The sequence below is a fragment of the Mytilus galloprovincialis genome, chromosome 6 (genome assembly GCF_965363235.1).
Source record: "Mytilus galloprovincialis chromosome 6, xbMytGall1.hap1.1, whole genome shotgun sequence".
Classification (NCBI taxonomy): domain Eukaryota; kingdom Metazoa; phylum Mollusca; class Bivalvia; order Mytilida; family Mytilidae; genus Mytilus; species Mytilus galloprovincialis.
Genome location: NC_134843.1, coordinates 87,580 through 99,997, shown reverse-complemented (window position 1 = coordinate 99,997; position 12,418 = coordinate 87,580). Strand labels below are relative to the sequence as shown.

Here is a 12,418-nt window from a genome sequence, read left to right as displayed (position 1 = left end):
ATCGTAAGGGTTATTGTCTTACTCTCTTTATAACATAAATACTTACATATAAACTGTATTGCATAGATGATTCTGTATTGTAAGGGTTATTGTCTTACCCTCTTTATAACATAAATACTTACATATAAACTGTACTGCATAGATGATTCTGTATCGTAAGGGTTATTGTCTTACTCTCTTTATAACATAAATACTTACATATAAACTGTACTGCATAGATGATTCTGCATCGTAAGGGTTGTTGTCTTGTGTGTTGGACTTGGCCATGTTATTATTTCGTACATATGCCTGTCCATTCCATACTGGCTTTACATTTGGCCAAGCGATACTGACATAACCATCACGATCAGATCTAGATTGTTCATGATGTCCTCCCATGGCATGCAACATTTCATGCACAGATGTGCTAACCTGCAAACAAGATTAGTTTTGGATTTCATCTTAAACAAGAAACAATTCTATCTAGACACATAATTTAGTTGTAAACCAAAAAAAAATCCCTCTAGACCCATAGTTTAGTTATAAACAAGAGACAATTCCCCTTAGACACATAGTTTAGTTGTAAACAAGAAACTAATTCCCTTAGACACATAGTTAAGTTGTTAACAAGAAAAAAACAATTCCCTTTAGACACATAGTTTAGTTGTAAACAAGAAACTAATTCCCTTAGACACATAGTTTAGTTGTAAACAAGAAACAAATTCCCTTTAGACACATAGTTTAGTTGTAAACAAGAAACAAATTCCCTTTAGACACATAGTTTAGTTGTAAACAAGAAATAAATTCCCTTAGACACATAGTTTAGTTGTAAACAAGAAAAAAACAATTCCCCTTAGACACATAGTTTAGTTGTATACAAGAAACAAATTCCCTTTAGACACATAGTTCAGTTGTATGCAAGAAACAAATTCCCTTTAGACCCATAGTTAAGTTGTATACAAGAAACAAATTCCCTCTAGACACATAGTTTAGTTGTATACAAGAAACAAATTCCCTTTAGACCCATAATTAAGTTGTTAACAAGAAACAAATTCCCTTTAGACCCATAGTTAAGTTGTTAACAAGAAACAAATTCCCTTTAGACCCATAGTTAAGTTGTTAACAAGAAACAAATTCCCTTTAGACACATAGTTTAGTTGTATACAAGAAACAAATTCCCTTTAGACACATAGTTAAGTTGTATACAAGAAACAAATTCCCTTTAGACCCATAGTTAAGTTGTATACAAGAAACAAATTCCTTTAGACACATAGTTTAGTTATAAACAAGAAACAAATTCCCTTAGACACATAGTTTAGTTGTATACAAGAAACAAATTCCCCTTAGACACATAGTTAAGTTGTTAACAAGAAACAAATTCCCTTTGGACACATAGTTTAGTTGTTAACAAGAAACAAATTCCCTTTAGACCCATAATTAAGTTGTTAACAAGAAACAAATTCCCTTTAGACACATAGTTAAGTTGTATACAAGAAACAAATTCCCTTTAGACACATAGTTTAGTTGTATACAAGAAACAAATTCCTTTAGACACATAGTTTAGTTGTAAACAAGAAATAAATTCCCTTAGACACATAGTTTAGTTGTAAACAAGAAACTAATTCCCTTAGACACATAGTTTAGTTGTATACAAGAAACAAATTCCCTTTAGACACATAGTTTAGTTCTAAACAAGAAATAATTCCCTTTAGACACAGTTTAGTTGTAAACAAGAAACAAATTCCCTTTAGACACATAGTTTAGTTGTATACAAGAAACAAATTCCTTTAGACACATAGTTTAGTTGTAAACAAGAAATAAATTCCCTTAGACACATAGTTTAGTTGTTAACAAGAAACAAATTCCCTTAGACACATAGTTTAGTTGTAAACAAGAAACTAATTCCCTTAGACACATAGTTTAGTTGTAAACAAGAAACAAATTCCCTTTAGACACATAATTAAGTTGTTAACAAGAAACTAATTCCCTTAGACACATAGTTTAGTTGTTAACAAGAAACAAATTCCCTTTAGACACATAGTTCAGTTGTATACAAGAAACAAATTCCCTTTAGACACATAATTTAGTTGTATACAAGAAACAAATTCCCTTTAGACACATAGTTCAGTTGTATACAAGAAACAAATTCCCTTTAGACACATAATTTAGTTGTATACAAGAAACAAATTCCCTTTAGACACATAATTTAGTTGTATACAAGAAACAAATTCCCTTTAGACATAGTTTAGTTGTATACAAGAAACAAATTCCCTTTAGACACATAGTTCAGTTGTATACAAGAAACTAATTCCCTTTAGACACATAGTTTAGTTGTATACAAGAAACTAATTCCCTTTAGACCCATAGTTAAGTTGTTAACAAGAAACAAATTCCCTTTAGACACATAGTTAAGTTGTTAACAAGAAACAAATTCGCTTAGACACATAGTTTAGTTGTAAACAAGAAATAAATTCCCTTAGACACATAGTTTAGTTGTTAACAAGAAACAAATTCCCTTTAGACCCATAATTAAGTTGTTAACAAGAAACAAATTCCCTTTAGACCCATAGTTAAGTTGTTAACAAGAAACAAATTCCCTTTAGACCCATAATTAAGTTGTTAACAAGAAACAAATTCCCTTTAGACACATAGTTTAGTTGTTAACAAGAAACAAATTCCCTTTAGACACATAGTTTAGTTGTTAACAAGAAACAAATTCCCTTTAGACCCATAATTAAGTTGTTAACAAGAAACAAATTCCCTTTAGACCCATAGTTAAGTTGTTAACAAGAAACAAATTCCCTTTAGACCCATAATTAAGTTGTTAACAAGAAACAAATTCCCTTAGACACATAGTTAAGTTGTTAACAAGAAACAAATTCCCTTTAGACACATAGTTAAGTTGTTAACAAGAAACAAATTCCCTTTAGACACATAGTTTAGTTGTATACAAGAAACAAATTCCTTTAGACACATAGTTTAGTTGTATAAAAGAAACAAATTCCCTTTAGACCCATAGTTAAGTTGTATACAAGAAACAAATTCCTTTAGACACATAATTTAGTTGTATACAAGAAACAAATTCCCTTTAGACACATAGTTAAGTTGTATACAAGAAACAAATTCCCTTAGACACATAGTTTAGTTGTATAAAAGAAACAAATTCCCTTTAGACCCATAGTTAAGTTGTATACAAGAAACAAATTCCTTTAGACACATAATTTAGTTGTATACAAGAAACAAATTCCCTCTAGACCCATAGTTAAGTTGTATACAAGAAACAAATTCCCTTTAGACACATAGTTAAGTTGTTAACAAGAAACAAATTCCCTTTAGACACATAGTTAAGTTGTATACAAGAAACAAATTCCCTTAGACACATAGTTTAGTTGTATACAAGAAACAAATTCCCTTTAGACCCATAGTTAAGTTGTATACAAGAAACAAATTCCCTCTAGACCCATAGTTAAGTTGTTAACAAGAAACTAATTCCCTTAGACACATAGTTTAGTTGTATACAAGAAACAAATTCCCTTTAGACCCATAGTTCAGTTGTATACAAGAAACTAATTCCCTTTAGACACATAGTTTAGTTGTTTACAAAAAAAAACAATTCCCCTTAGACACATAGTTTAGTTGTAAACAAGAAACAAATTCCCTTTAGACACATAGTTTAGTTGTATACAAGAAACAAATTCCCTTTAGACCCATAGTTAAGTTGTATACAAGAAACAAATTCCCTTTAGACACATAGTTTAGTTGTATACAAGAAACAAATTCCCTTTAGACCCATGGTTAAGTTGTATACAAGAAACAAATTCCTTTAGACACATAGTTTAGTTGTAAACAAGAAATAAATTCCCTTAGACACATAGTTTAGTTGTAAACAAGAAACTAATTCCCTTAGACACATAGTTTAGTTGTATACAAGAAACAAATTCCCTTTAGACACATAGTTTAGTTCTAAACAAGAAATAATTCCCTTTAGACACAGTTTAGTTGTAAACAAGAAACAAATTCCCTTTAGACACATAGTTTAGTTGTATACAAGAAACAAATTCCTTTAGACACATAGTTTAGTTGTAAACAAGAAATAAATTCCCTTAGACACATAGTTTAGTTGTAAACAAGAAACTAATTCCCTTAGACACATAGTTTAGTTGTAAACAAGAAACAAATTCCCTTTAGACACATAGTTCAGTTGTATACAAGAAACAAATTCCCTTTAGACCCATAATTTAGTTGTTAACAAGAAACAAATTCCCTTTAGACCCATAATTTAGTTGTTAACAAGAAACAAATTCCCTTTAGACACATAGTTCAGTTGTATACAAGAAACAAATTCGCTTAGACACATAGTTTAGTTGTAAACAAAAAAAAACAATTCCCTTTAGACACATAGTTAAGTTGTACACAAGAAATAATTTCACTTTAGACCCATAATTTAGTTGTAAACAAGAAACGAATTCCCCTTATAAAAAATACCAACTCAACAGGAACAGATGATATATATTGTCTACTTTGTCTGACTTTTATAAGCAAATATTTATGGTTTTATGAACACATTCACAAACCGCATCTCACCTTAAATCTTAACTTTTTAATAGCTGTTTAAGATTCATCTGAGTACTCGAGTACTCCCGAGTTTCATGACCAAGTATCTGAGTATTAAATTTCAGATCTTTTGACATCATTTGTACTGATGTAATGCAACTTTATAGAAAAATCATTGTTCTATCACACTAACTTAAGGAGAAAACTTAACATTTAGATTTTTTACAGCTAATTTCCTACAGCTTGTAGAATAAAACTAAAATTGGTTGGCTTGCTTGGTTTTTTTTTGTATAAACATTTACCCAAGCTTTGTACTTAAGATTGACATCTTCAAACAATAAATATAGGCACACTTAAACCTATATTAATAGTTGAATTCAATTGGATGTTATCTAAATTACTATTGTACAATATACAAACAAAGTAAACAAGGTAACCAAAGTCTTGCTCTACATGCATTAGGAAATTAGCTGTAATTTATTAAAATTCACAGGACCATGGCCTAAGGGGCAGGGCCTCTAAATAGTTGTCAAACTAATAGGTACTGACAGTAATGCATCTTCATACAAAACATGAATGATCTATCACAAAAGATTCCTATCAATCTAACTTAAGCAGAAAACTTAACTTAAGGTGGTATGGGTGTCTTCCTCCATCTTGGATTGTAAAAAACAAGAGAATCAAAGGTCCAGATTTTCCATCAAGTTAGCAAAATTTGATGCAGGAATGCAGATGTTTAATGTACATTTTCATTTAAAAGTACCAATTTATAAGAATATAACTTCTAAATATTGAAATTTTTGCAAATGTTAATTATTTTTGGTTGTTTTTATTTTTTTTTTAAATTTGCATTTTAAGGGGAGGTAACTCTAAAAAAGTACATTTTCTGAAGGATTCTGTACGAAATTTTCCTATTTTGTATTTTAGCCGGAAAAAACGTACGGTGACCCTATCTTTTCTTTTGATATTCTCAAAGCAGTGTCTGAAAGCTATCTTTTCCTGAAGTATTTAACAATTCTATCATTATGTTTAGTTTCTAATCACAAAATGGTGTTTTTTCCTGTATAATCCATACAAAATGTGTCATTTTGTCCCGTCCTGTAGCTTGAGAAAATGCGCGGTGACCTATCATTTTTATTATATTTTTCAAAATGTATCAATAGATACAACGTTTTGGCAAAGTATGAACAAATTCTATCATTTTTATTTTAGACTCCCATACCACCTTAAACTGAAGTCATATTAACAAGCACTGGAAAAGCAACTGCTTTGTCTCACTTTTCAACACGGATGAGACAAAAACTAGTTATCAGACATATAAAGGTTGAATGTAGTGGTTGTCTCAGGGTGGGGTAGAGGGCAGACACAAGGTTCAACTTTCATTTGATAAAAAAACTAAACTCATTTTTTGCAAAAAATGCATATGGTTAAACGAAAATGGTAAATATCGATTTTTATGGCTAATACAGCCCACTTTTAAAAAATCTTGGTACTTACGCTAATACAACCTGGTTCGGATAAGCTCACTGGCTGTACATTGTTACGAAAAGGATTAACATTGCCAACATAGGACCAACATCCACTACAAATGCAATAAAACACTATACAATATGTGTACAATACAAATTCTCAAACCAATATGTCCATATATTAATTCATATATTATAAACTAACTATTAACTAATTTGATTCAATCAGGGATAGTCACATGTTAAACTATATTTTCAAAGTTAGATAGAAAATGGTGAACAGCATAAAGCATATTGCAGGTTTTAGAATACTGTGGATTCATTATTATCTATTGGGTACCAATTGCCTACAATGGGAGGCAACTCTCATTGTACCTAATTGATAACACCGTTTGTTAGATTTGCCTCCCCTTGTTACATCATCCGGGTTTATATTACCATGTGGTTTTAAGGTTTATGTACCCTTCTGTAGCCATTTTTGTACGAATTTTTCAAACCTGACAATTGTATCAAAATTAAAGATATAATAAATAATAGAGATAGGCCATTTAGTACATGTTCCAAGGGGAAACTTGATGCAAAGCATTATTTTTTACTGTTTCATTGCATTTGATAGAAAAAGAGGATTTTGTGGCAAATAAATCAAGATTTTTATAGAAAATCCACAGCCTTTAATACAGAGATTTTTGTTATAAAATTTGAAACATAAATTACTCACTTGATTTTCTATGATGTGCTAGTGTTTATTTTTTACAAAAAGTTCTAAGTAACCTGTAAATTCCAAAACACCTCGTGCTGAGTCACTAAAGTCGAGCGCACCCTAAAAGGTGTACTTGATTTTGGCCATATTTATACTTGTCTTAACCAATAACTACATTTATAAACTTGTTTTAAGGAAATCAATGCTAGCACTGCATGCAATAATCCTATATCTATCAGTCATCAAATTGCCAAATATGAGAGTACAAGGATAAAGGCTGTGGATTTTCTATAAAAATCTTGATTTATTTGCCACAAAGTCCTCTTTTTCTATTAAATGCAATGGAACAGTAAAAAAGAATGCTTTGCATCAAGTTTCCCCTTGGAATATGTACAAAATGGCCTATCTCTATTATTCATTATATCTGTAGTTTTGATACAATTGAAGTTTGAAAAGTTCGTACAAAAATGGCTACAGAAGGGTACATAAACCTTAAGGAAAAGAGCATGTTCAAGCCATTTTTCATTTATATGTAGTGGATGTATTATTTTTTGTTTCTTTTCAATGGAAAACAATAGAACAAGAAAACCTCCAGTGTATTTGAAGGACTTTATGCTTTCATCTTCTGAAAAGCAGAAGGATTTAGATTCAGTAACAGAAGCTGGAGATATAATAATTAACTCTGAAAACGTGGTTCATCGTCAGACATCAACACCGAGATTAGATGAAGAGTTAGTGTTCGTCCAATATTACCTTCATCTACAAACATTGTGAGTGAACTTTACAAAACAATTCAAGAATTGACAATACAAAACAAAATTTTGGAACGTGATTTGTTGGTGAAACAACACGAGCTCCTTGTAGACAAGAAAACATCTGGTGGCGGTGGTGAATCTTCAAGAACCAAAACAAAGGACAATGGTAAAAGAGTTAAAACATTAAAGCTCCCAACACTGAATGAGTTACGAGATAAAGACAAAGTTGGAAAACGGGTTAAAGAGCTTACTCGGCAGCTGATTAATCAATCTTCGTCCGATGATTCTGATTGTACTTCTTCAAATGATAACAACGAGGATAAGGACAATACCCAAATCAAAGGTAATGATTTACCATATTTAATGTTCAAAGACAGACAAAAGCCAAATCAAAAGGTAATGGTTTACCATATTTAATGTTCAAAGACAGACAAAAACGCACAGCTGTTTCCGGGGAAGCAAGGCTGCTAAGGATAGAGTTAAATATGATGTGTCATGACCACATGAACATGCACGAACCAAATAGATCAATGATAAAGACTTCCACCTAGCACAACTAGTCAGAGGCGAAACATTCATTATGCATAACATTGAAAAACAAGCTATGTCTGTGCTCAGACAGAAACATCTCATTAATTTGCTTTATTTAGTCGAAAAATACCCCTTTACAGAGATGAAGGATTTTCACGCCGAAGTTGATAGAAAGGGGTCACAAAAACTGGTCGATTTGTAGAAGAACAAGGTCGTACTCTCGTCATCCTCCCTCACATCATCTTCATCTACACTGACCAAGACAATTTTCAAGGATAAGGTTAATCGCAATCCAATTTGCGGCGCATATCAAGTGGGAAATTGTAGTCGTTCCGGGGATAATTTTGGAGCCTATGGCGACCAAGAGCTATTGAATGTTTGCAGAAAGTGTGTCCCTAAAGGAAAAGATTCGCGAGATTCGTCTGTTCTACATCCTTGAAAGGATTGTCCGCATCATGAATGATGTTCAACTTCAGTGCTACATTGTGATTTTACTAAAATGAGCGATAATTGTATTATTTCAAGAGATTATATTCCACTGTAATGGCAGGTGTGTTTTAAAATGTGTGTTGTTGTGAAACTCCTCCAATGTCAGGCGTGATTGCTTCCCCTGCTCAGTAATTAGGCTTGTATGATGCCTTAATGAAATTTTATTCCCCTGCAATGTAGGCGTGTTTTGTGAGTATTCATAAAATTCATTAGGAATATCCTCTGCAAATGAGGCAGATGTGTTGTGTAATATTTGTGATTTTTCGTCCTATATTATTTATTATGGTCATGCTTGTAGTGAAGAAAAAAAAACGTTCCCTGCGTTTACAGGTGTGTCTATTTATGAGAATGATTCTGTATTGCAACCTTTCCTGTACAGACTGTGACGCCCGTATATGAAACGGAAACCAGGCATAGAAATCATGCTTTATCCTGGCGGCATTGCAGTGTTTACAAAATGCATGTCCAGGCGTCAACCAGGCGTAAATGAAGTGTAAACCAGGTGTAAAATTAGGCGTAATATTTAAATGAGTATGCCTGGTTCACACAAGAGTGCACACGCTGAAATGTCTCGCCTTCTATACTAATCATTGATATTATGTTGATAGTCCTAAGTATAAAGCTAAGCTTTATTACAACTGTCACATAAACTTAACATTAACCAAGATAACTAAACAAAGACCAATGAACCTTGAAAAAGAGGTCCAGGTCAGATGAACCATGCCAGGCAGACAGGTACAGCTAACAATGCTTCTATACAACATATATAGTTGACACATTACTTATAGTTTAGGAAAAATACACCAAAACACAAAAACTTAACACTGTGCAATGAACCGTGAAAATGAGGTCACAGTTAAATAAAACCTGCTCGACTGACATAAAGATCATAAAATATTTCCATACACCAAATATAGTTGACCTATGGCATATAGCATTAGATAAAAAGACCAAAACTCAAAAACTTAACTTTGATCACTGAACCATGAAAATGAGGTCAAGGTCACATGACATCTGCCTGCTAGACATGTACACTTAACAATCATTCCATACAACAAATATAGTAGACCTATTGCATATGGTATGAGGAAAAACAGACCAAAACACAAAAATTTAACTATAACCACTGAACCATGAAAATGAGGTCAAGGTCAGATGACACCTGCCAGATGGACATGTACACCTTACAGTCCTTCCATACACCGAATATACTAGCCCTATTGCTTATAGTATCTGAGATATGGACTTGACCACCAAAACTTAACCTTGTTCACTGATCCATGAAATGAGGTCGAGGTCAAGTGAAAACTGTCTGACAGACACGAGGATCTTGCAAGGTACGCACATATCAAATATAGTTATCCTATTACTTATAATAAGAGAGAATTCAACATTACAAAAAATTTGAACTTTTTTTTCAAGTGGTCACTGAACCATGAAAATGAGGTCAAGGACATTGGACATATGACTGACGGAAACTTCGTAACATGAAGCATCTATATACAAAGTATGAAGCATCCAGGTCTTCCACCTTCTAAAATATAAAGCTTTTAAGAAGTGAGCTAACGCCGCCGCCGTAGCCTGATCACTATCCCTATGTCGAGCTTTCTGCAACAAAAGTTGCAGGCTCGACAAAAATAATAAGCGTAATATGCAAATGAGTATGCCTAGTCAATAAATATACCAGGCGTGATATCCTTACATAATACTACACTTATTATAGATCAGTGTATTAACCTAGCTGTGTACTTTTGTGTATTTGATACAAACTTCTGTACTGTTGCTTTTATTTCTCATTGTTTGACAAAAAACTTGAAATATTAACCATCGAAGAAGCTACTATATAAATAAATACATTTTTGACAGACACTGGCTCAAATAAGTTTATGTTTAAATAAGAATTGTGACAATTAATTTTTCTGACTGAAATAAAAGTAGCATTTTACATAAGTTGTTTTTGAAAAGTATTGTATTTTGAACTAAAATATAAATGATAATACTGCAATTTAACTTAAAGTAAAAGATTTTTATGTTATTATCCAAGGATAAAGGTTTTAGGATTTCAAAATTTCTGATAGAACATAATACTTAATAACCTAGTTATGCTCATATTATTATTATTTATCATGAATTACTACTTTCCTTTTATTTCACAATTTTCATTAATCAATTTCAAATTCTTCCAAAAAGCACAAAACAAGCTAATTATCCCTGAATATATGAAGCTGCCATAAGTCCAACTCCTGCAAACTAAAACCATGTTTTTTAAAAAGAGCCAAATTTTGAAAAAAAATCCCATGATCCGTTATTAAAACAAAGCATTATGGGTATTTCTATTTACGCCATACCAACAGTTTTACTGCCGCAAGAAATTTACGCCTTGCTTATTTCAATTTACGCCAGGTTTACTGCTTTTTCTACGCCCGTAAGGACTACAAATTTACATTTCCTGCTCCCTGACGCCTGGATCTAGACACGTAACTACCACTTTCGCCTTATTTCCAGACGTAATAGCCTTATAATTTCCTACAGGTTATTATGTAGCACTGATTTTGACACTGTTAAAGATAACAATTACATGAATTACAATGTTGTTGATAAACTAATTGTACTTTAAGCTTAAAAGTATTTGTCCTTGGTTTACAAAAACAGTAGGGTCTATTGATTTTGAGTATTCACCCAATATGAGCGGGATATCTTGAAAAATGTATCAATCAGATTTTGTGAAATGGATATGAATAATTTTCACGTGTTCATGAAGCCATGTTTTGCAGTGTCAAGCCGAATTTTGAGTATTGATATATATTCCAGTACGTTCGGTTCTCAACATACATGTGTTAACAACTTTTACAAGATTAATATCATGATAAATAGTGGTTAATTTTTGAAGAATGTCTGGCCTTTAAACTATGTAGCCGTAGCCAGTGCTCGTTAAGACTATTTTTTGTGCATTGGTGATATGACCTTTGATAATAAATATGACATTGTTGTTTATCTAATTACTGTTGTGTTGTAACTTCCTGGTCTTTGGTCTAGAAGAGCAGTTTACAGAAAGAGGTCAAGCTTGCTAAGGGTGCAGCCTTTTGGCCTGGTACTTATTCTAATCTGAAGAGTCAGCTTAATGCATACCATATTTTTTGCGTGTTTTATCAATTTGACCATTTCCTTGTATTAAGGATACATTGTGTGCTTATGCATGTTTTCTATCCAAGAGTTTAAGCAGTGTTTCATCTGTTAAGAATTATATTTCTGGCAATTTAAGACCTGGAGTCAACTGTTTGGTTTTACTGTGGAACCATTTTTATCTACAGAATTGAAATTGACTCTAAGGATTGAGCATGTGGCTGTGTCGAAATTGCAACTGTTGCCGACACATTTAATTGATATTGTTAGGTTGTTGAATATTTATGATTATTTAGATGCTTGTTTATAGTGTTTTCTAACATTTGCATTTTTTGGTATGCTTAGGGCGTCAAATTTAGTCAGCTGAGCTCTACATCTTTTAATTCTCGTGAACAATTGATCAGAGAGAATGTTGTGAGTGAAAAGGGTATCCTCCTTTTATTGAAATGGTCAAAGACTAGACAAGATCATGATTACACAAATCAGGTTTCTCTATGTTGCTTAGTTGAGCCATTAAAGTGTCCTATTCAAGCTTATAAACATCTTGTGTCTTTAATACCTAGTGATAAGAATGCTCCCGTTTTTGCTTTACCTGTAAATGGTAAATTATTGCCTTTATCTAGATCAGTTTTACTGGATCATTTTAGAGAGTTAATTGTTCTTGTTGGTTTAGACCCTTCAGTTTATTCTTTCCATTGGTTGAGGCACAGAGGGGCTACCTTAGCATGCTTAGCCACCAAGGCTGGCATTCCTGAGATTTTATCAAAACATCATGAGACTGGCGATCTGACTGTTTTCCGACTTACATTAACCCTTAT

General features: G+C 32.4%; 1 protein-coding gene across 4 annotated transcripts in view; it reads right to left on the bottom strand.

Moving 5' to 3' along the window:
- The window catches only part of LOC143078644 (MAM and LDL-receptor class A domain-containing protein 1-like), a 141,888-nt gene that overhangs the window by 85,079 nt on the left and 44,391 nt on the right, over positions 1-12,418 (bottom strand). For all 4 annotated transcript variants that reach the window (XM_076253491.1, XM_076253492.1, XM_076253493.1 and 1 more), the window contains 2 exons: positions 6,031-6,115; positions 199-411 (listed from right to left, as the gene is read on the bottom strand). In XM_076253491.1, coding sequence (XP_076109606.1) covers positions 199-411; positions 6,031-6,115 — 298 coding nt within the window. The remainder of the gene's footprint in view (positions 1-198; positions 412-6,030; positions 6,116-12,418) is intronic.